At 37.8% G+C, this 25,389-nt stretch overlaps 1 protein-coding gene across 6 annotated transcripts; it reads left to right on the top strand.

Annotated features, from left to right (window-relative positions):
• The first annotated feature begins 13 nt into the window (after nt 1–13).
• Nucleotides 14–24,399, top strand: WDR53 (WD repeat domain 53). Of its 6 annotated transcripts, none has more exons than XM_081066768.1 (5): nt 36–63; nt 4,567–5,065; nt 9,431–9,605; nt 22,423–22,546; nt 22,989–24,393. In XM_081066768.1, exons 2-5 carry the CDS (start codon nt 4,586–4,588, stop codon nt 23,431–23,433), a joined length of 1,224 nt encoding a protein of 407 aa, XP_080922894.1. In that variant the 5' UTR covers nt 36–63; nt 4,567–4,585; the 3' UTR covers nt 23,434–24,393. The 6 variants fall into 6 exon arrangements, with proteins under 6 accessions (XP_080922895.1, XP_080922894.1, XP_080922892.1 ...); XM_081066766.1 differs by having other exon boundaries at nt 22,402–22,546; XM_081066767.1 differs by having other exon boundaries at nt 47–381; nt 22,402–22,546.
• The last annotated feature ends 990 nt before the right edge of the window (nt 24,400–25,389 follow it).

The following is a 25,389-nucleotide window of genomic DNA, read 5'->3' as shown; positions in this document are numbered from 1 at the left end:
TGGGATTGGGCGCCCGTGGGTGAGGTCATCACGAGGCGCCGCGGAGGGAAGCGGGGAGCACAGGTATGAGGCTTGCGCGGGTGGTCTCGTGGCTCGCTTCCCGTGCCTTTTCTTCTTTTTTGGTCTGGAGGTCCCGCGTCAGCTTTTCTGGGCCTCTCTTCCTGTGAGGTTTTCTTATGTCAGCGAGGTCCCTGCTTCTGACTCCAGCCTAACGCTGGAAACGTCCCTCACCTACGCAATTCCTGGCTCCGCCGCCTTCGGCTTGAGTGGGATCTTCTTTCTTTACTTTCGGCAGCCAAAGTCGTCTTTTCCTGATCAGGCTCTCGTTTTCCTCAAATACCGGTACTTTTCAGCATGTGTGCCCCAGCGTGTATTTGGAAAGTAAGGTCGCCGCATTTGAACCTTCCTCCCCCCAACGTTTGGGTAACTTTAAAGTGCTGTTTAAGTGTTGTTAAGTGCTACATTCGTTTGGACAAAATGTAGCTTTTTCAAGTTTTTCCTACTAACCCACGGATTAGTAGGCGGATTAAGACAATGTTTTTATTTAGACGTTCCAATGGGGAAAATGACGTGAAGGCTCTACTTATATATGGCTTCTTGGAAGGAAAAGAACTGCAACATTATTTGGTCATACCACGTTTTCCTAGGTGGCCCAAAAAGTTTTCTGACAGCCTTTAAAGAATGCTTAGAGAAAATAATAGCTGTCATGTGAGCCAGGCATTCGACTAGGCTCCTTTATGCGGGTTTTTATGTAATTCTCAAAACAACTCTGAGGGAATTATTATAATAGGGTTTATAGATTCCCTTTGTTGTCAGCTCCACTGTCTTACCTTCCTTTATGTAGAAAGAAATCTTTCTAGACCCCCCCTTCTGTGTATAATCCATATCTCGTTCTCTAGTAAGAATAACGGAACAGCAGCTACCTTCTCTACTCATATATGCTGTTTAATTATTGTGTTCCCTTCCCAGGTGTTTTTGTTTTTACAACATGGTTAATAAGCCAGATTCTTTTCATACTTACTAATGCCAATGGCGAAGCTTCAGACTACCGAGTTTTGTTCAATTTTCAGCTGTCAACCATAGGAGATCCAAGGAAAACCAACACTTTTCTGGAAAGACACTTAAGTTTCTTTGAAATCTTCAAGGATAAGTAGAGTTGATGCATCTGAGAAGGGGACAAAAAAACAGGCAGAATGAACTTCTTTAAAAGCACAGACACTTGAAAAGCACAAGTGGGTATATAGAAGTATGACTAGAGCAGAGTGTTTAGAGTAGAGATCATTCAGTTATTAAAGACATTGGCCTTTATCCTAACTGTCACAGTATAGGTGAGTAGAGCCTTTCAAGAATCTGATCAATTTTGGTGCTAATCTTATCCAGCCAATGAGGTGACTCGTTGTGCCAAAGTACCCCTCAAGTGTCCCAAGTAGAATTTCAAAGTAGGAAAAGGTTTCCTTTATCATACTTCCTCTTCTTTATACAGGTCTTTCACCTGCTCGTCACCTTCCTGAGCATGCCCCTTCCCTCATGTTCAGTATCTTTATTCTGCCCTCTGGCTGTTGAGAACTGCAAACTGTTGCATTCACACTTTCTAAAAATGTTCTCAAAGTACCCTTTCCCGAGCCCACTCCACATATCATTAGGAATTGAAAGGAATCTCTTCTCTAATTAAATTCACAATAGGATATGGTTGATTGTTGTGCTTGACCCTTTAGGCATCTGTGTATAAGTTCATTGACTTGATACCTCACTGTGGGGATAGTGGCACTTACCGATTCTATTTCTGGTAGACTTTCCAGTCCCAATAAGAGAAAAACAAACTGGCTTGACAACTTACTTCTGAAAGATGTTTTGATTTAACTCAGATTTAATCACATTTTCCCCACTGCATTTTACCAGAATGGTCTGATTGTTTAACACTTTTTTATGGTGGTCTTTGAGTGTGTTTCAAATAATCACAAATTTTAATTTTACAAGCGGATCAATACTCTGCATGATAAATATTGATGACTAAAATTAAAAGCCTCAGTGTATAGCTTTCTGGGACTTTCTCAACTCTTTTTTAACATTCCTTATAATAGGTCTTTGTATTTTTCTGACTTGTTAGGTAATCGGTAAATATTAGCCATGTGATGTGAGATTAGAAGTTTAATTTGTGTTTTGCTTTGGTACATAGAGGTTAAGGTAGAGCTGACCTTGGTCTTATGAGATTACTAGATTGAGAGTTACTACTGGTTTCATTATGGAACTGTGTTGTCATTACAGGAACTGTGTTGTCTATAATAGTCCCTCTAAATGCTTTTAAATACAAAATCCTTTTGTTGCCTGACCTCACACTTTAGGGTGGAGCTTAAGCAAATGTATGTTTAAAATTGAGTTAATCTTTTCCAGAAAAGAATTGTATTAGGAAGAAAACCTGCTAATACTTTTGTCTGCCAGTCAGCATTCACTTAGGTCCCCCGTGGGTAAATCTGTCATGGAGAAATAGAAGTACTAGAAACCCTGCCTCATTCTTGTCTTAGAGAAAACCTAAAATCCCAGCAGGGATCGCAAACCCATAAATGCACAAAATCCTGAAGCTGTAGAGGGCAGACTTCCAGACTTTGAAGTTGATAAAAGAAAAATTAAAACTCTAATTTAGGAGATAAGTGATCAGTACGCTACAGATTTATAAGAGAGTTAAAATTTTTTGTAACTTAATTGGCCTTTTCAATGGCTAATTCAAATTTTGTATTTTAAAGTAGGACAAATTGTCTTTGTCTTATAAGTCAATAGTCACCACAGATGACCATCCCTAAGCCTAAATAATACTAATATATTTTATTTTAAGTTGCACTAAGTGTCCTTTATTCTTTGTTTATCTGTGACATTTGGCAAGTTTTTGTTATGGTAGAAAATTATTTAACTAGTATTTAAATACTTGTCAGCAAAAATCAAACGACCAGGGTTCCCTTTTTACCTCCCTCTGAGTCATTTCCTCTTCAAACCTCTCTGTTAAAACTTACTTGCTTCAGTCTCAGTTTAATTAGTTTCCTCTGTATACTAATTGAGTGCTTCCGCTGACATTAAAAAAATGTATATTTTTGTCTTTTTCTCATTTTGTTCTCTCTGAAAATTGCTAGATCTGATTTTGTGACCATGTTTCTGTTACTTTACTAACAGATTAGTGATTTTTTTTTTTTTGCAAGTCTAGTCATTTTTTATGTGTGTGGCTAAAAGTGGGAGGAAACAAACTTTGTGTTGGGCATAGAAATCTTAGGCAGATTGCCAGATTTTTTTCAAAATGATTTTTCAAAACAATATTAGGAAATTTATCTCTATACCATTTTACTAAACTCAGGTGTTGTATCTGAAAATAGTAAAGCAACTGTGGCGGTTGTTCACTAGATAAACTCTCCCTTGGCTTGTGAAGTGAAAAATTAAATTTGACCAGATTTGTTTGCTTCCTTTTGTTTGACCATTTAGAGTTGTATAAATTGCCCTGATTTTCCATTTTGCTTTGTCTGATAGGCAGGTAAGGCAGTAAGTATGTGGCAATTTCAGTTTTTAGATCTGGGATGCCTAGCATATCAGGAATCTAAATTTTGTATATAAGTACTGCTGTTGCATAAATGCAAGTAGGTGATAATGTGATTAAAAATTTGTGAGTACATTTAAAAGCAGTAATGAATGATTAGTAGCTTTTGGTCACTTTCTGTACTTTCAAAGAATACTAAGTAGAACTGTTGTCGAGGAATTGTTAGAAAAGGGTCTTCATTATTTAAAAGTTTGGGATCCCATGTACAAATCCTAAGGGCCAGCTGACTTTGGGCAAATTATTTAACATTTCTGAGACTCAGTTTTGTTACCTGTAAAATGGATACAAGTTCCTAAGTGATGCTGATGCTGCCAGTCTAGAGACCATACTTTGAGGACCATTGGTGCAATATATATTATGCCTCTTTGACCAGCCTAATAAAAATAAGAAAAGTGATAATGGTAATATTTGTTGAGCACTCATTATGTACCAGGCACTATTATATGTGCTTTGCATATATTATCTCATTTAATCCTCTGATCCTATGAAATGAATGTTATTGTTACCCTCGTTTTATAGAAAAAGAAGGTGGATCAGAGAGGAGGTTCAGTGCTTGCCCAAAGTCACCCAGCTAATAGGTAACAGAGCTATTCAAAACCAGAGAGTCTAGCTCCAGAGCTCACTCTCTAAAACATTAAAAAGATATGACCTGAAGGTTGTGCAGCCCTCTCTTAAAAAGAATTTTTCCTAATTTAAAATAAACATATTTAGTGTTTATTCTTATGTAGGCATCATTTCAAAGGCTGGAAAACCAGGCTTACCTGGGTCCCTGATTGCAGGGGAAGCCCATTCAGCCATGTTCCAGACATACACCACAGCCCTGTGTTCAACCAGGCTTTTGTAGACTTGATCTTAAAATGTATTTTTTGTTGAGTTTTTTAGATGTCTTTTTAAAATATGTAAATGAAATAATCACTTACTGCATTTATCTCCTACCATCAAGTGCTTAAGTAAAACATGAAATGATAGTTTTTTTGCCCTCTTCACAGAGTCTTCTGGGCCATTATTATGGCTGTCAAGTGGACTGGTGGACATTCTTCTCCTATTCTCTGCCTGAATGCAAGTCAAGAAGGACTAGTGGCTTCTGGAGCAGAGGGTGGAGATCTCATGACTTGGGGTGAAGATGGGACTCCATTGGGACACACACGCTTCCAAGGGGCCGAAGATGTTACCAGTGTCTTATTCTCTCCCTCTTGCCCCACCAGGCTCTATGCCTCACACGGAGAAACCATTAGCATACTGGACGTCAGGTCCCTCAAAGGTTCCCTGGACCATTTTCATGTGAATGAAGAAGAAATCAATTGTCTTTCATTGAATGAAACTGAAAACCTGCTGGCTTCTGCTGATGACTCAGGGGCAATCAAAATCCTAGACTTGGAAAATAAGAAAGTTAGCAGATCACTGAAGAGACATTCCAACATCTGTTCTTCTATAGCTTTTCGGCCTCACAGGTCTCATAGCCTGGTGTCATGTGGACTGGACATGCAGGTATGCTTTGCCAAGAGCATTTGGGTAATTTCTAAATGGGATTTGCTAACAGAATCAAACTTTGAATTTTCTGTTCTCTACTAACATTGTCTTCTACTGCATGTTTCATGCTAACTTGAAAAGGCCCTGATTTTATTCACAAAGTAATCATTAATCCTTAGTCTTCCTTTTTGTATGCTTTCATACATTCCTAAAACCTGAGAATTCAAATATTTGATTCTGAACATATGTTTAAACAAAGGGTCATACTGAAGAAGGAGTTTACTACCCATTTTCTACAACGGCTGTGTTTAAAAGAAAACAAACAAACTTGGAGGGACTGGATCTGTTGTTTTTTACTTTAAAATTCTGGGGTGCATTCATTGAGATACTGTGTATCGGTGACCAGGATCAGAGCATTGCGTTCATGCTGAGTTTTGAAAGGACCATCACATATTGACTTAAATTCAGAAGAGGGCCATTAGAAGAGTAGGTATATCTAGAAACCCCATTATGTGGGGTTTTCGTGAGGGGGAAGAATAGAATATCCTGGTTAAATAGAAGTCATAGGGAAGCAGATTTTGGTTTAATAAAAGAAAGCTCTCAAATAGCTTGAATTTTCCCACAGTAGATGTGCTTCTTCTTGAGAGTAAATCTTGTATCACTGGAGTGAGAATAATCAGATTATTTTTGGTGAGCACTTAGTACTTGCCAATGCTTTATACATATTAGTTTTCATTCTAATCACACCCTAATAGATAATTATTACTTCTTTTTTTGGACATGAGGAAACGGATTCAAATTAAGTGCCTGCACAGCTGCCTGAATTGGGATTCAAACCTGAATCTCTGTGACTCTGAGCCTATGTTTTTTTTCTCTGTGACACCAGAGGTATTTAAGCAAAATATATTTAATAATGTGATAGAAAAGGTTCTTGGTTTGGAAACAGGTGACTTCCAGAAAAAGAACCACTTTTATTAATGACCTATTGTTCTAGGCATTTAATCTACCTTTTCAACTACATACAGTATTTTTCTTCTAAGACTCTGTGATTTTGTTAATAGCATCACAGGTTTTGTCTTTCCACCTTCTTGGCCAGTGATCTGTACCACACCTTCCTCTACCCTCCCTATCCTCTCATAATTGAGAAATAGATGAGGCTGATTTTTGTTGTTGGTCTGACTGCCACTTCCCCTCCCTCAAGCCACTGGTATTTAGTGGGCAAAATTTTAAAATCTACAATTTTCTACTCTAGTGATAATAATATGCGTACTTGGTTGTGTGGAAAGGCCTACACAATGAGGCAGATATCTGTTTTAAGTAGGCACATTGTACAGTGTCTCTTTGACTAGTCATTCTTTCATCCTTAAGCTGTACTAGTTTTCAATCACTGGTTCATTATTTATCTATTAAGTCTGGCAGTAAACAATTAGGTATGCAAAAATGACCTGTATTCTTCAGATTAAATAAGAAGTGGGTTATGAGGGTAACGGGGATCAAATATATGGTGATGGAAGGAGAACTGACTCTGGGTGGTGAACACACAATGGGATTTATAGATGATGTATTACAGAATTGTACACCTGAAATCTATGTAATTTCACTAACAATTGTCACCCCAATAAATTTAATAAAAAAAAGAAGAAGTGGGCATCTAGAATTTACCATTTTGCATCCAGTTCTAGGTGGGAAGCTTTATTAGAGCCAGGCAGCTGCTAGAGAACAGTATAGGAAATATTTTGTGTAAAGAAGACTTAGGTGATTGCTTGACTGCCAAGAATTGCTCGAAGTTCACTGTAGATTACCTTCTGCACCGGGCTATGATACAGCAACAGAGATTGTGATATCACAACCATGCTTTAAAGAAATTATTTCCTTACTAAAGTTGTAATTTCTTCTACAGTTTACCTTTTAAAACCTGGTTATTCAGTATTCTGAACTTTAAGAATAGCCAGCCTATGGGGCAGTCCAAGAATATAGTTATAGTGGAAGGGAGTTTTTATCAGGTTAATTTTGAGAGTTATTTCTCACTGAGCAAAATGCGTTTTATCTCAAGGCAGGAACTGAATTACTGCCACACACAGTAGATATGCTCAATACACCTATCCTTGTTATTATAGAAATTATAAAAATTGCATCTTTTGATTTAGATAGGTTTAAATAATTAGGCAAAGAATACTCAGAGTCAGGGATCTTAAGAATAAAGTGTGATTTATTAAGATACTTGAGACCACTTAGTTTTATGTTAAACAGATACAAATAGTATTTATAATATATGCGTAAGGTATAAAGAATAACATTAAATAAATACCTGTGTATGCACCACTCAAATAGCATTTTCTTGTAAAAACCTTTGGAAATTTGAAACCATTATACATTTCTGTAGCATACATGATTCCCACCCCCCACCCCACCCCCGTCCCATTTCCACACCTGAAAATAAACATTCAAAGGATCAGGATGCTGGAAGAGTTTTTTTGTTTTGGTTTTTTGCGCTTTTTTTCTTTTTTTTGAAAATTAATCTTTTATGAGAAAAGAAATATTTTTTGTGGGAGGGAGAAATTTTTGAGTCGGGTCACTATGATTGCATTCATTTCTAAACATTGGCCAGTTATCCACTTTCCCTCCCTTTGATGTTTTATAGCACCATAAACCCCAAACTTTTGTATTCTTTCCTTCAATAGCTGAGGCTCTCCTGCTTCGGTGACATTGCTTGAACAGGTGGTTGAGAAATTGTGGGACACCTTGGAATCTTAGGCAGTGACGAATAAAGAAGTAAAAAGAGACTGCACAGGCAGGAACAACTTGGGAATCTTTAATACTTGGATTCATGAGTTGGTAGAATCTAGGATGGTTAGTAACACATTTAGATGATTTAAGTAAATACAAAAATGTTTAAGTTGCTGAAAACACTTTTGGTATAATTCATGTTTAGATGTCTTAGGACAACAGAAAATGTAATCCAGGCATTATGGGGGCTGTGTAAGAAAAACTTGGGGGTACCTGCCAATACAGTTAAGCTAGCATATTTTGGAATGTCTATTTTCCTGTGTTCAGGGTTTTTTTTTTTTTTATGGAGATTATTTTCACATCAAGTTTTAGTACTCATTCATTTTTGTTGTATTTTCTAATATTTATTTTACTTTATTTCAGTTTGTTAGTAGTATTTTGGCTTAACCCAAATACTAATTGCTGGCCACTTAGTATAATTTTATAAATCCAATCCAAAAGTCTTTTCAGTTCTTTCCCTAGTAGAAGCAGAATATAAGTATTATTAGATTTCACGTCTGTTGAAAGTAGGCTGAGTAGACAGACAGAAGTTAACCTTGAATAAAAGGCCAAATTCTTAATATCAGCAGTAGTAATCTTGTCAGTTCAGATCTATGTTTTGACTATCTAAACAAGGTCTTGCTTATCCTACTGTCCATTTTAAATTGTGAGTCATAATTCAGGAATAATACAAGATGGTCAAATAAAACTGTATTCTCTATAGAAGTATTAAGAATATTTTCCTTTTCAAATTGGTTACTACAGGAAGGAAATGAGTCACTATAAAGTAAAAGCAATTCACAAAGCTTATTATTTTGTTTTAAACGGGTTTTATTTAGCATTTCATTTAAATCGATTTAGTAGGTCCAAGATCATGATAGGGAACAACAACAAAAAGCTAAATATACCAGGATGTCAAATTAATCAGTAGACTGGTTTGGAATTTCTGTTCTTTTCCAGGCAAGCTAGGCATTAGCAAAGATGAATTAAAGCTCAAGAAACTGACAAGCTAGTAATATGTGTCAATTAATAGAATAAGAATTAAGTATGGGAGAGAGAAGCTCGCTGGAATAGTTAGGAAAGCCTTCTTAGAAGGACAGGGACTTGCTTAAGCCCCTAGGATGTGTAATTTGGGTAATGGGAAAGGAAAAGCAAAAGAAAAGGGAAAGCATTCCAGATAGAAATTACTTCAGTGGAATTCCAGATTTAGTTTATTTAGTTGACAGGCATTTTTACTTGTAACCAGCATAGACTAAAATTAATAAATTTCATAATCTTCAGTTTTACTTGCAGAGTTGAGGGGTGAATGACTTAAAGAAACTGGCAAGTGCTTAAGAATTTGTATTACACCTTAAAGGGTTTGTTAATGGAAAGTTACTCAGGCTCTTTTTTTCTAAGTTCTAGCTTATGGCCCATTGGCATTGTAGGTTTGGCACCGGGGTAGCATTCCACTGGCATGTTGTACTGTCTAAACATTTTTTTTAAATAGTGCTGGAAATACATCCTGCTAATCACTCTCAGACTACTTTGATGATTTTATTAGAAGCAGAATAAGCATGGTAGTTGAACAAAATAGCCAGAACTCTATTTGACTGTGTAACTTCCTTTTATTTTAAGGTGATGCTGTGGAACCTTCAGAAAGCCCGGCCACTCTGGATCACAAATTTACAGGAGGATGAAACAGAAGAAATGGAGAGCCCACAATCACCCAGTCAACTTTTAAACCCTGCTCTAGCCCACTCTGTGTCTGTGGCATCGTGTGGTAACATTTTTAGTTGTGGTGCAGAAGATGGTAAGGTTCGAATCTTTAGGGTGATGGGAGTCAAGTGTGAACAGGAACTGGGCTTTAAAGGCCACACTTTGGGAGTATCTCAGGTCTGCTTTCTGCCAGAATCCTATTTGCTGCTTACTGGAGGGAATGATGGGAAGATAATGTTGTGGGATGTAAGCAGTGAAGTTGAGAAAAAACAGAAGAGTCCTACAAAACATACCCACAGGAAGAAAACTAAAAGAACAACTTACACCAAGCAGGGTGGAAACACTAATGCTTCAGTAACAGATGAAGAATATGGCAAAATTTCACCAAAGCTAAGTATTGAACATGGAGAAAAAGTGAACTGGCTCTTGAGTACAAAAATAAAGGGATACCACAGTATTTTAGTAGCTGATCAAACTAGTTCTATATCTCTGTATCCCTTAAATGAATTTTAGATCCAATAAAAACATTTGGAAAACTGTAGTAAAACTTTGTAGGTTCAAAAGAAATCCTGATTCTTTGTTTAAACTATTTGTCATAGGTAATAATACCATTCCATTGTATAAATGTTAAGACATTTCATCAGAAGATAATTGGGTAATACTTCATATAGTAAATGAAGTATTAAAATTTGGGGGAAGAGAACTAATCACTGAGTACTGATCATGTACCAGTGATTTTATATATATTTTCATTTTTTATTCCAAATCAGTGAAGTGGGTAATTTCCCCATTTATTGCTACAGAAATTGAGACTCAGAGATGTTAAATAACTTGAGAATCCAAGAAAATTGCAGGCACAATTACTTGCCTACAAGGATCTTGGTTGTCTTATCAAGTCTCCTGCCGTAGGAAAGCCCACATCCTGATCCAGATGTGGTCACAACATCAGTTATAATGGTGAATTATTTTGGATCCTAGGATGTTATGAGGAGCCTTACCAAGTTGGAAGAGGAAACCTATTCTTGTGTTTGTTCCTTGTAAAGCCCAGAGGCTTTTCTGACAATTACTTTTTGCCATTTCTGAGAAGAGTGTTTCCAGGTCAAATCACTTTAGCATATTACACAGCAATCCAGGCCATGATGCTGGTAGGACCAGGAATAATCTGGAGTCATGAATAAGCAGATATTAAGTAGAGAAGAGATAGAAGACATAGAGGATAGAGGCCAACATAATATATCAAGAATAAGTTGCTTTTTTCAGGGACGGCCAGTTAGCTAAGTTGATTAGAGTGCTGTGCTCTTAACAAAGTTGCCAGTTCGATTCCCCACATGGGCCACTATGAGCTGTGGGCTCCACGACTAGATTGAAACAACTACTTGACTTGGAGCTGATGGGTCCTGGAAAAACACACTTAAAATAAAAAGATAAAAAAATAAAAGCTTTTAAAGTTCCTTTTCATCATGGCCTGGATTGCTGACTTCTGTGCATGTTTTTTCAGCTCCTGCTTATACTTTCTACTCTTTATATTCAAAGTTTTGAAGAAAGAATCTGGTTGGTTACCATCATCCTTGTTTGAGGAGACTCTTTGATAAGCTCAATTTTAACTCAGAATGCTTGCTGTAAATGACAGAAACCAAATTCGAACTGGCTTAAAGGACTAAGAAGGAATTTATTGATTCATAACTGAGAAGTCCAAGCATAGTCAGGCATGTACTGCTCAGGTAGCTAAGCTGAGAGGATGTGAGTCTGTAGGCGCCCCACTTATGGAAAGTCTGTCCTCGAGGTGAAGAGGTAGAGTCCTCACAGTAATTTTAAGCCTGGAACCAGCGATGCCTGAAACAAGTGTATTCCTGTAGCCTGTTTTGTTTTTTTGTTTTTCGTTTCTTTCTTTTTTTTTAATTTTTATTGCTTAAGCTGTTTGAGCTTGATTTTTTAACTTGCAAGGAAAAGTTGTGACCAATTATCTGGGCAAACAGTAAATATTGTTTAGTGACCTCACTTGGAATTTAAGGAAAGGAGCATGCCATCTTGGCTCTAAAAAATTTATTGACAAAGGACTCTGGCCTGAGTACTTATTGATAGAAACAGGATTCTAATCCCAGCACTGAGCAAGATTCTTGGCCATTTTGGGCCTTAGTTTCCTTACTTGAAAGTGAAGGGGTTGAGTTAGATATCCCCTAAGGTGCCTTCCATGCCGCTGTTCTATAACATAAAACAACATAATCATAACATCGTATTTAGCCAATGATTATAAATATTAAAATGCCAGGAAGGACCAATAATCATCGGTCAATCTCTGGAGGTTCAAAGGAATCTTTTTTTTTAATTTATTGGGGTGACAATTGTTAGTAAAATTACATAGATTTCAGGTGTATAATTCTGTAATACATCGTCTATAAATCCCATTGTGTGTTCACCACCCAGAATGAGTTCTCCTTCCATCAGCATATATTTGATACCCTTTACCCTCATCTCCCACTCCCCACCCCCCTTACCCTCTGGTAACCACTAAACTATTGTCTGTGTCTATGAGTTTTTGTTTCTCTCAAAGGAATCTTTTGAAAAATTACCCAAATACAGCATCATTTTACCTATTGAACCTGAATAATTTTGAGGGAACAAGGTAAGGAGTATTTAAAGCAGAATTGAAACCTCAGTCAATCAAACATCTTTTGGTTGCTGGTAAAAGATACCCACTAAGACTGCCTAAGCAAAAAGGAAAAATTTCTATCAGGACATGGGGTGTGGGGGGAGCAGAATTCTCTCTCAACTGAGAGCAGAAATGTAGCTCCACTTCACTTGAGTTTCTAGCCAGGGAAGCCTGTGAAAACCAAGGCAGCTGCACTTTTTGTCTCTGAGTCCCCTGTAGTCACTTGTCTCTGCTTCTCTCTACATAATGGCTTTCACGTGACAAAAGACGGCCTTTCAGGAAACATGTTAAGATCTTGCTTCCAGGCAAATCCTATGGTTCAAATAAATTTTGATAAAAATTCCCCCCAAAAAAGATGGACTTTTAGGACTACATCAGTAACCCATTTCAATTCCAGAAACTAAGTGAACTGTATCTGAGTTCCAAATCTCTGAAGAGAATCTGATTGGTGCAAATTTAGTCAAGTGCTGCCTCTGATCCAATCAGGTCTGATGGGGGTGGTGGTGTTGTCACTTAGTATGATACTAAGCATTGCCAAAAGGATCTATCCCCCATTAATGGGGAGTTAGTTCTCAGAGACGGGGAGCATGGATTGATCCAATAGTCCCATAAGATCTATTATACAACCATTGATATTTTGTAAATTTGTAAATTTACAGCATGAAAATTATATGCAAACAAACTGTCCTTAGGTCAGTCATGTTGCTACAGTTTGACTTAATTTGCAAGCAACAAAGACATTCCTAGATTAGTTAATGAGGGTCTGAGGAAATAAAAAAGTAAGCAAAAGAAAGCACCACAGCCCGGGCTTACACAGATACAGGGTATTATTTTGAATGTAGTTTAGTAGTCAGCCATCCATTCAGATAACAAATGAGAACTTCAGTAGTTATCTCTTAGAAGTGGGCTTTCGATGTCCCTTATCTGTAGTAGGCTGAAAACGACCCTCCAAAGATACCAGGTCCTAATCTCTGGAACCTGTAAATGTTACCTTATTTGGTAAAAGGATCTTTCCAGATATAATTAAGTTACAAATTGTAAAGGATTATGTTAAAGGAGCATAATTATGGTCATTGTATACTTGCTTTTCTATTTTCATTAGAGTGTAAGATATGTGAGGGCAAGGTTTCTGCCCTGTTTAATTTCAGAGCTTACGATCTAGCCTGCCCTGGACCCTTCCAACTCATACAGCACTCATTAAGTACTAAATGAAGCAAGAGAGGTCCAGAAGGGGAAAATGTTAAGAGACGTAGGTAGAAAAAGATAATAAAGGTCAACCTGAAGGAAACTGGTGGCAAGGTTGCCTGGCAACCAGACTGAACCTTTTGCTTGTGCTTCAAGTTATTATTATTTTTTAAAGATTTTATTGGGGAAGGAGAAGAGGACTTTATTGGGGACCAGTGTGTACTTCCAGGACTTTTTTTTCCAAGTCAAGTTGTTGTCCTTTCAATCTTAGTTCAGCTTCAAGTTGTTGTCCTTTCAGTCTTAGTTGTGGAGGGCGCAGCTCAGCTCCAGGTCCAGTTGTGGTTGCTAGTTGCAGGGGGCGCAGCCCATCATCCCTTGCGGGAGTTGAACTGGCAGCCTTGTGGTTGAGATGACGTGCTCCAACCAACTGAGCCATCCGGGAGCTCAGCGGCAGCTAAGCTCAAGGTGCCATGATCAATCTTAGTTGCAGGGGGCAGAGCCCACCATCCCTTGCGGGACTTGAGGAATTGAACTGGCAGCCTTGTGGTTGAGAGCCCACTGGCCCATGTGGGAATCGAACCGGCAGCCTTCGCAGTTAGGAGCATGGAGCTCTAACCGCCTGAGCCACCGGGCTGGCCCTCAGGCCATTTTTAATACCAGCTCTCAGGACTACACAAAGCTCTCCCAACCAATGTTCAATTTACGGACACCCAGAAATGCTCATTTCACGTTGAATGTTCCCTCCCAGTTACAATCGGTTTGTGATCAGAATGGACAATCCCGAGGCTGATGCAGTGCTACGCAGTTGCTTCTCCCTACCACGAAGAGAAGTGCCTTCAAGATGAATCAGTCACCCTCTGGCAGAGTTATATATAATCCTGGAAACTTAACTTATGGACAGTTCTCCCTTGACCTCAGTTTTCCTGTTCACAGAATTAGAGAGAAGCAGTAATACACTGCACACGTGTTCTGTATGAAAGTGTATTTTGTTGTCTGAACTATTTGAAAGTGAGATAACATGACACTTGATCTCAAAATATATCAGCATGCATCTCCTAAAAAAGACATTTTCCAATATAATCATAATACTGATATCATATCTAAAGTATCTTTGGTTTGAAAAAACTTGTAACAGCTAAAAATGTTTTAAAATAAATGGCAGGTGTAAATATTTTTTTTAAAAAATCTGAAATGTACAAATTGCATAAACTAAGTGAGGGATATAATTCAATTAGAGAAAAGTTTTATAATGAGCTATTATTCTGCCCAATGTAGTATCAACTTGTCAAATTCAAAATAACCTTCTCTAAACCAGTGAGTGTCAAATCCGTGATATGAGAAGTAATTTAGTTTCAGCAAAACATCATTGGCCATCATAAAAAATTAATGTAAACAATTCAATTTTATTAGTTGTAATGTGGGTTGTATTTAATATGTAGATTTGTTTTGATTTTATACTTGTATAAAAGTTATAAGAAGTTTATACCTAATATTGGGTTTGGGCATACCAAAGCAACATTGTACTAAAATAATTTTAGTATAATGATTAATAACAAAGCCTAGAAGTCTAATAATTATTTTTTTAAGAAATACATAGCACTCAATCTTGGACTTGTATATAGTGTCTTGAAAATCTTCTCCAGTGGTCTTTGGCATATCCTGGTGACACTAGGCGTAGGTCAGTGATGTTGCTTGGAATGTAGGGAAATATTAAAAGCAAGGTTAGAACGCGTAGTTTGCTATGGAAGAGGGAGTTCTGGAGGAGCACAAAGGATGTTTCAGTGTAAATTCTGGGGTAGCTAGGTAGGGAAACTAGTCACATTATCAGTAGGAGGCATTGGAGTCAAGAGTGGAGTCCAGCTTCATGCTTTCAGTATCTGGGTGGATCCCAATGTCATAAATCCAGGTAGAGCACAGAAAGGGTGAGCAGGTTTGACTACATAGTCCTACCTTACCTGCCCTGGCGGCCCTGACTAGCCGTTCTGGTGTCATTATCACCAGTTCTCCAAAGTGGCACGTAGCTGCTGTTATTAGTCTGAACTCTTTGCACAGGACAGAATCCCACCGGAGTGATTTGGAGTCTATTACTGGAGGAAGCCAGAGCAGGGATTAGACAGACATTTCTGTTTTCCTTACACCTCTTATTCTTGGAATTCCTCTTTTTAAAAAAACGTATTCCAATGTTCTAATTGATGTTACTGCTCTTCGTGAGCCATTACTTTTTTAATTCTTAGAATTTTCAATATATTCCCTTCCTGCATTGCTCTGTAGAGTGTCAGCTCCTGATCCATTGTGTCTTGGAGACACAATCCACAACTTTCCGCGGTTGTCAGAAATTTTGATCGCCTCAAATTAGTCAACTAACTTCATCAGTCACTACCTTAACTTTTTTTTCTTTTTTTTCCCCTTGTCTAGGTGACTTGGGCAATTAGATATTGGCTAACTTATTTTCTTTCTTTTTAATAAAGAATTCTTTATGGCGCTAAGTAACCATTTATTATTTAACATTCAAATTTTTGGTAGAGCAGGTAAAGCGGGTTGGTGGAAGGGAAGAAGGGAGGAAGAGGGAGTCCACGCGCCCAGGTCCATATTTTCCAAAAAAATGTTATTTCCCAGGTCTTAGAACGTTTGTTTATATTTCTGAAATGTCATTCAACTCTACCGTCCTACCACATATTTTCATTGTCTATGACATTCCCATAATTGGATTTGACTATTTCTTCAAAGGATGACTTTTCCTTCAAAGCTTTTGTCTTCTAAAACCAAGGTGTCTTCATAATCTTGGCTGCAAATCAGATTCACCAGTGAAGATTTTTAAAATATCTAGATGCCTAGGTCCTATCCTTAAAAAACCTGAATCAGTACAGGTGATAGAGGTATAATATGCTGCAGGTCAACTCACCCTTCATAAATACTAAAATATCTGGATCAAATGTTTTTAAAATTAATGATCCCCATTTTACAAACTGCAATGAACATGGCAGTACAGATATGTGTTTGATATTCTGTTTTCATTTCCTTTGGATATACGTATATATACTCAAGTGGGATTCCTGGATTATATATATGGTAGTTCTGTTTTTAGTTTTTTGAGGAACTTCCATTGTGAAGTTTTTGAGGAACTTTTCATTGTGACAGTTTCTTTCCATCTTTCTTCTCTGTTGTCCTGGCTTGCTCTCTGAGACTGGTTCCCTTTATGGTCTTACCAGGATGTCTGCTGAGGTTTCCAGGCATCACATGAAGATTTAACAATATTGAGGGATGAAGAGAGACCATTTTCTCCCATGTGTTTCTTTCCATCAAAAAATCTTTGTCCAAGTCACCAAAGGACAAATATTGTACAATTCCACTTGTGCAAGGACCTAGAGTAGTCAAATTCATAGAGACAAAAAGTAGAATGGTGGTTTCAGGTGCTGAAAAGAGGAGAGCATGTGGAGTTGGTGTTTAATGGGTACAAAGTTTCAGGTGGGGAAGATAGAAAGTTCTGCAGATGGATGGTGATAATGGCTGGACAACAGTGTAAATGTACCCAATGCCACAGAACTGCACACTTCAAAATGGTCAAAAGGGGAAAATTTTTTAAATTGAGATGTAATTAACATAGTATAGTAGCTGACCTTTATCCATGGTTTCACCTTCTGAGGTTTCACTGTCCACGGTTTCAATTACCCACAGTCAACCACGGTCCAAAAATACTAAGTGGAAAATTCTAGAAATAAACAATGAGTTTTAAATTGATCTGAGTAGTTTAATGAAATCTTGAGCTGTCTGGTGTTGACACACTGAGTCCTGCCCAGGCTGTGACTTATCCCCATGTCCAGCATATCCACACCCATTCATCACTCGGAAGCCATCTCAGTTTTCAGATCCACTATCACAATGCTTGTGTTCAAACAATCCTTATAGTATCCTGACACTGTCACAATGCCTACCTCATTCACCTCACTTCATCTCACCAGTAGGCATTTTATCTTGCATCATCACAAAAAGAAGGGCAAGTACAGTACATGATATTTTGAGAGACCCATTCACAGAACTTTTATTACAGTATATTGCTATAATTGTATTTTATTATGAGCTATTGTTAATTATTGTTAATCTCTTAATGTGCCTAGTTATAAATTAAACTCTACCATAGGTATTTTTGTATTGGAAAAAACACAGCATATATAGGGTTCAGTACTATCCACGGTTTCAGGCATTCACTGGAAGTCTTGGAACATATGCCCCACAGGTAAGGGAGGGCTACTGTATATTAGCTTCAGGTGTACGACATGATTCATTATAAGTATATACTGAGATCACCACAATAAGTCTAGTTAATATCCGTCACCACACATAAATTTGTTTTCATGTGATGAGAACTTTTAAGATCTACTCTCTTAGCAACTTTCAAATATATAAGACAATATCATTAATTATAGTCTCCATGCTATTCATTACATCCCTAGGACATTTATCTTATAACTGGAAGTTTGTACCTTTTGGTACAAAATGGCTGTTTCCTACCTTCACTTATTTCACTTACCCCCCACCAAAAGGGTAAAATTTATGTTATGTATGTTTATCACAATAAAAAAAAGCTTCTCGGAAGCCCCACAATAGATAGACATCTCACATTTCATAGGCCAGAATTCTGCCACCTGCCCACTCCTAAACCAATGATAATGGAAACAATAATGAAATTAATATGATTAGCTTAGTCTAATCAAGATTCATTCCTGCGACTGGGGAGGGGCCCTGCCTCCCCTGAAGCACATGGCTTCCCAACACTGGAGCAAAATTTGGATTCTGTTGAGAGAAAAGCCTCAGGGGGGTGGGCGGAGAGGGGAGCATGGCTAGTTGGTAGGACACAAGACCCTAGGCAAGGTTTTTCCCACTGAGGCAAGGAAGGACTTGATTCCCTCAGCACACCCAAAGTTTTCTGAAGATTTATATGAGGCTTCCTGACTTCAACCCCCAGGAGTCCGTGGGGGAGTTATAATGTCTCACATATCTATCCCTTTGCCTTTCCACTCCTAGGACACTGTAATCTACCCCTCATCGTCTCACACCTGACTGATAGCAGTCGTCTGAGGGGCTTGTCTGCCTCTGGTTTCATTCCCACTTGGAGTTATCCGAAACACCACCGCTAGATTAACTTTACAGAGCCAGCAACTCGCAGCAGTTCAAACTTCTTATCAGGCTATCTAGAACCATCCACTCCTTTGTAGTCCTTGTTTTCTGTGCTCCTTTAGGGCAAGGATTTTGCCTTACTCCTTGTCTTCTCAACACCTAGAATAGCGCTAATCATTCATAGGTTTTATCCATTCAACTGATATTTATGGTGTTCACTAAATACCGAATAAGTGAATAAATTATTCAATAAATGAATAAATCCTTGAGATGGCTCTTATCATTTTAAATGTTGGTGTTTTTTTCCTCACATGAATCTTATGCTTAAGACATTTCCACTCGTTCTCTGACCGTATAATGTATCTTGCCACCTCTGTAATGTGCTCACACAATTTTTCCACTTTGTAACACCTTTCTCTCTTCTCTGATAATTAAAGACATACATTTCATTTAAGGCAAAGCTCAAATACTACCTTCAATGTGAGTGTTTTTCAATTACCCAAGGCTTACTCAAGCCTACTCACTCATGCTTTATGATTATTATGGTCTGTACTTATTTAGCACACAGCATTTTATGTACATTTTAAGTAATGCCCTATCTTCCCAATTAGAATTTAAATCTTTTAAATTTGGGAATCCTGTTTTATGTCTGTTTTTATTTCCAATACCTAATCTAATACTAGAAGCTCTCAATAAATATTTATTAGTTTCTAAGGATGGTTAGATTTTCAGCATTGATATAATACATCATAAAAAGTATGGGGCTCTCTTTAAACTTAATTTAGATTATAATTGAATAATTAAGCTGTTAAAATTTGAGAGTAATATTTCTATCAGATTTAATTCTAGTACACGTAGGGGTGGCCGGTTAGCTCAGTTGGTTAGAGCATGGTGTTAATAACACCATGGTTGCTGGTTCAATCCCTGCATGGGCCACTGTGAGCTGCGCCCGCCTTAAAAAAAAAAAAATTCTAGTATATGTATACATTTGTATATCCATATGTACATTTATTAGAGTATACATAGAACCTCTGGTTCTACTACTGGTTCTATACATAGAACATCTGGTTGTTGTGCTGTGTTGATGATCTATGGCTCATTTTTCAAAGGCAAATATTATAGTGCATTCCAGGACACCAGTGTTCACAGGATCACTTCTTTGAAACTATATTTGGATGTAGAAGCTATTAAAAGCTTCTTGTACTGAGTGACCTTTCAAGCAGAATTTAGATCTAATATTCATCCTGGTGCTGCCTGTTGCTGAGTGGAAGACAGCAGACAACCCAGGACTCAAACCTCTATTGAGTTTTTGTTTTGCTTGTTTTATTTTCTTTTGTTTTGCCTTAAGAAGATGAACAATGAAACCACAACTCTGGTATCCTTAAAGGAGGCCATGAAAAGGTTGAGAAGGGCTATAGGGTGGGAGCAAGCATAGGTCTGCTTTTCTGGGATGGCCATGAAAAGGTTGAGAAGGGCTATAGGGTGGGAGCAAGCATAGGTCTGCTTTTCTGGGATGGCGGGTAAGAGAAGAGTGAGGAGTAAAAATAGGCAAAGAACCACAGACATGCCAATTAGGATTCTATCTCTGTTAAAGTGCTTTAAGTCTTCCAGGTTAAAAGATTTGTAAATTAATAAAGAATAATTTACTCCCAAGTGCTAGAATTCCATTCAATTAATGCATGTGCTATATAGTAGGTATACAAAAATAAGTAAAATGTGTTTTCTGCCATCAAGGAGTTCACAGCCTTTAAGGATAGCAAAAATATTCAAAAATACTTACAATTTAATGGGATTGAGTTTATAATGGCGATGTTCCTAAAGGGCTATGAGAACATGAAGAGAAGATCAATTAATTTTGCCTTTGACACCAAGAAAAAGAACTCATTATAGAGGAGCGTTTAAGCTAGATTTTAAAGTGTGAGTATGAGTTTATAAGAAAGAAAAATACGGGAAGGAACTCTAGGTTGAAGAAAGAGTCCAAGTAAGCCATATAAGCATGGAATTGCATATTGTATTCAGTCACCAGATCGATGTCTTATGTGATTGGTGAGTAGGCTATGAGAAGAGTGGCAGAAGATGGGAGCAGGGAGCAAAGGGTAAAGGACTTCATCTTTCCTGCTGAGAAGATCCAGCTTGGCTCTAACAATATCACTGAGCAAGTCAGGGTGGCAGAAAAGGTATATTTTTTTAAGTTACATGATCAGAATTGTGTTTCAGGAGCATATTTGAGATTGCAGAAATTGAAAGCAGGGATTCAGTTAGGCTATGGTAATCCTAGGTCCAGGAAAGATGGTGATTAATTGGTTTAATGGAGATGGAGAAGAGGGGATAGATTAGAGACATGAATGAGGAGGAAGAAAAACAAGAATTAGTGTGAGATTTCTCAGTCAAGCAATTGAATAGATGGTGATCTCATTAAGTGAGCTGGAGAATTGTAGTAGAAAACAGACTCAGATTTGCAGACATGTTGTTTAGGATTTATTTGGAATGTTCTGGAAATGCCTTTTGGTAAGGACTCCAAAAACTGCAATTGCAAACTTTTGTACTGATTGACAAGCTTGAGTTCCTCTCTAAAGTTCAAGCTAGACATGACCTTATAAGCAATATAGTCTTAAAGGAGGTCTAAAATTTAATACAAACAGTGTGCCACATAACATGATTTTAATGTATAGACAGAGATTGCTGGCATATTAGGTTATGCAGGCTCACACTCCTACATAACGCACGTTTCATACTGACCATTATCTGTATGTAAATGAATCCAAAGCAGTGAGAAAATTCCACTGTAGTAATTTCAGAAGATGGGGGTTAGTAGGTTCAGTTTAGGACAGTTGTGTTTGACATCCCATCCAGGCAGAGATGTACAAAACACAGTTGAAGATACACTTCTAGAGCTTAAGAGAGAGGTGGTACCTGAAGCTGAATTAGCCTTGGGAGAAAGGTCAAGGATAGAATCTGGGCAACCGCAACCGTATTCAGGTCACTGGGAACGCAGAAGTTCAGGGAAGTGGTTTGTGTTTATCACTTCCTTCATGAAAGACAATGTGGGTGGCTTCGGGCAAGTGAGCTGTGTTGTTGTTACAGTTCTTCGTAGTTCAGTTAGACATAATTCCGGTGCCACAGCGCCCTCTGATGGTTAGGGTTGTTCAGAGCTACTCAAATCCCCTTGGGTTACACAGCTCAGCTTCTCATCCACATTACAGATTTCAATCAAATAAGACATTTTATTACTTCTGTGTAAGGCTTCTGTTAGATGTTGGGGGACAGGGATAAAGATGGTCAAGAAATAGTCTCTAATTCTCCTCCCTCCAAGAGCTTACAGTTTTGTTCATGAAATCTAACTCTGAAAATAGAGCAGGAGGTGGGGAATGACAGGTGATAGAGGCAGTCCCTGTGAGAATGAAGTAGGAGATCTCCAGGTAGAAAGGCTGGGGGATTCAAGCAAGCAGTGGGAGTTGAGCTTATCTTTGAAGGAAGGATAGGATTTGGACAGAATAGGGTAGAGAAAGCCAGCTTATTAAATACTGGTTCCAGCACTAGCTAGCTATATGACATGAGGTCTCAATATTTTGAGACTCAATTTCTTTATCTGTAAAATGGTAAAAATGTCTACTTCACTTCTTATGGTGGTTGTGAGACTCAAAAATAGTGCTTGTATAAAATACTTTTTAAAGTATAAAGTATCATACGAAGATTAGATATGGCAGATGTAATCAAACAATTCAAAAGTTTGGCAACAGAACAGAAGGAATTCAAGAACTAGGATGACGGCAAGGGAGAATGGCACGTGGGAACATCTGTTCACAATCTTAAATTTAAATAGCTGCCCAAATTTGGTAGTGGTTGCAAACAATATACTATATAGTCTTACCTTAAGGCAACATCTTAAGTTTGTCTCCTGACCTAAAATAACCCTTGATTCTTTTATCCGATAGAGTAGACCACAAACTCAAAGCTTTAGAAGCACAGTTTAAAGAACTGGATTTCACCAAGGATCATCTGACACAGAAATTTGAACATCATAGCAAGACGTTGGCAAGCCAAGCAGCCCAAGATGAGCTGTGGACAGCAGTTCTGGTGCTCAAGTGAGTATCCAATGAAAAATCAGTGGAATTCTCTGGCATTATGAGAGCTTGCAATGATCATTCTAAAATTGAATGTCTCAATATGGTTCCAACAATGGATTGTGAAGAAATCGCATATGCTTATTCAACGTAGATTCGAGTGCCTGTTTCTATGCCTGTCACTGTGGTAGTCATCACAGTCTGCTGCTTGCCAAAGTCTTACTAACACAGAGATGCATAGTGTAACTCCTCTGCCATTGAGAAAATTATAGTATGGGTAGCTGGAGAACTATGGCATCTGGTTTAGCACAGGTCTTATTTCTAAAGTAAGTATTTTCTAAAACACATTAGCTGGTTCTCCTAGTGGGTTTGTTCTTCTCTGAGTTACCCGAATAGATTTCGTTTTATATTTGGACATTAAATGTTTTACTGCTTAAGAAGCTCTCCCCATTTTTTTTTGTAGATTCACTTCAATGGAATTGAATATTTTATACAGCTATGTCGTTGAAGTACTCATCTGCTTGCACACTCATGTGCTTGAGAAGCTTCCAGACCTGGTGAGAGGTCTTCCCACCTTATCCTCTGTCCTTAGACGAAAAGTCAAGAATAAGCGCATTAGAGATGTGTGGGAGTCTGTCCTAGAGGAGTGTGGGCTGCAAGAAGGCGATATCACAGCACTTTGTACCTTCTTTATCGCACACGGTAGCAAGGCAGAACACTACAGTGCTAATGTGAGGCAGATGTACATCAGGGATGTCCCTTTCATGATCACCAACATGGTAAAGAACCAGGCTCTGCGGGATGGTTTGCTGAGGGCTATCCAGGTCATTGAGAAGGGGAAAGCAGTGAGAGCCCCTGAAGAGCAAAAGTCATCCCTAAAAGAGTTGATACCATCAGTCAAAAACTAACCTGTTACCCTATAATCTAGTGATTCAATTTCCAGTAATTTATCTTGCACATGGGAAAAATATGTATATACAATTTTGTTATGGGCTTACTTTTATAGCACAAGTGAGGGGAGTGTTAGAGAAGTTATGATAAATGGATACAGTGGATACTTTCTGTGTAGCCACATAAGAGAATGAAGAAGCTCTTTGTGTTATTGTATAATGATATGGCGTTATCAGTAAGAATGTATTGTTTTAAAATATTTATTTCCAATATGTATTGTTAAGTGGGAAAAAGTGCAAAAACAAATACATACATAGACACATATAAGTTAATATACTCATAAACTTTATAAACTTCTGGAGAGATACATAAGAAAGTGATAACATTGGTTGTTTTAGGGAAGAAAACTAAAAGACTAGAGAGTGAAAGGTAGGAGGAAGTCTTTTCACTGTTAATTCATCTTGTACATTTTGAATTTTGAACCATGTGAATATATCATCTATTAAAAGACAAAACAATAAAAAATACCTAACATATATTGTATGTTGATACACATTTTCTCTCTCGTATAAATATCACAGGTATTTATACTAGAAAAGGAATTCGCACATGTTGACCATACATTTATGATGTATATACAATTTTGTTATAATGCATATACAATTTATTGAACACCAAATGCCATGTGTTAGCCAGATGGCTCAGCTGATTAGAGCACAAGCTCTTAACAACAGGGATGCTGGTTCGATTCCCAGAGAGCTGCACCCTCCACAACTAGAGTGAAGACAACGCTGAGCTGCCGGAGGGGTAGCTGGATGGCTCAGTTGGTTAGAGCATGAGCTCTTAACAAGGTTGTTGGTTTAATTTCCACATGGGATGGTGGGCTGCACCCCCTGCAACAGCGACTGGATGTGGAGCTGAGCTGCGCCCTCCACAACTAGATTGAAGGACAACGACTTGGAAAAACACACTGTTCCCCAATTAAAAAAAAAAAAACCCTTAAAAAAATATGTGTATATATATATATATGTATATATATATATATATATATATATATATGGTGTGTATATATATATATATATATATATATATATATATATATATATCCTGTCCTCCTGATAAATGGTAAGTGCTGATGCTTTATTTGGGAGGTACAAATTCCGGACAGCCAGAATGAGGTAATACTCTGGAAGGGAAGTTTGGTAGAGAAGGATAAAAAACAAGGTGATATGTAATCTTGCTGGCTCCTCCTTGAAAATGAGCCACAAGAGACATGGAAGTTGCTTGGCAGATACATCCACTCAGTCTGATCCTTCTCCAAACACACTGTTTGGAGAAACCATGCCCATGCCTTCTTGGAAGGAAGAAGGAAAGGGAATTTCTCTGTCGTGCTCACTCAGTCCACTGTTTTCAATTGGCCGAAGTTTGTTCCAGGGGGGAATGACACCTCATACTTACATAATGCATCATCTAAGCCCTCCAAGTAACCATTAGAAAGTCAGAGCCTACATTATTCAGTGCAAGGTTTCACAGGAGTCCAAAAGTGGCAGGAGAAGCCAGAGATTCCAGGCAGCAACTGGTCAGCCCAGGCAGACTAAGGGATGGTAGGTCCAGAAAGTAAACAAGGCCAATGAGGAAGCATATACTCAAAAAATGTATCCATTACAGAAGACATAAGTACCTAAAAATAGAAATCAAAATGCAAGTTAAATAATAAGACTACAATAAAAACGACTATCACTAAGAGATATACAATTGAATGAGTTCAGAGACGTATTGTTACTGTAATAAGGCCTGTGTGCTTGACGCACCAAATATTTAATATCCAGTAGATCAGAGTTTAGATTAGGAAAAGTTTTATTTATCGAAATGGCACCATAACGAAAAGATAGAAGATTTCTAGTTTTGTCAAATCCATCTTAAGACACAGCAAATCAAGATGTGGTAAAACAAAACGATCAAGACAAATGAGA

The sequence above is a fragment of the Rhinolophus hipposideros genome, assembly GCF_964194185.1.
Source record: "Rhinolophus hipposideros genome assembly, chromosome: 2".
In the NCBI taxonomy this organism is placed as follows: Eukaryota; Metazoa; Chordata; class Mammalia; order Chiroptera; family Rhinolophidae; genus Rhinolophus; species Rhinolophus hipposideros.
Note: the sequence above shows the minus strand (reverse complement) of the source record. Positions and strands in the feature narration are given on the sequence as shown.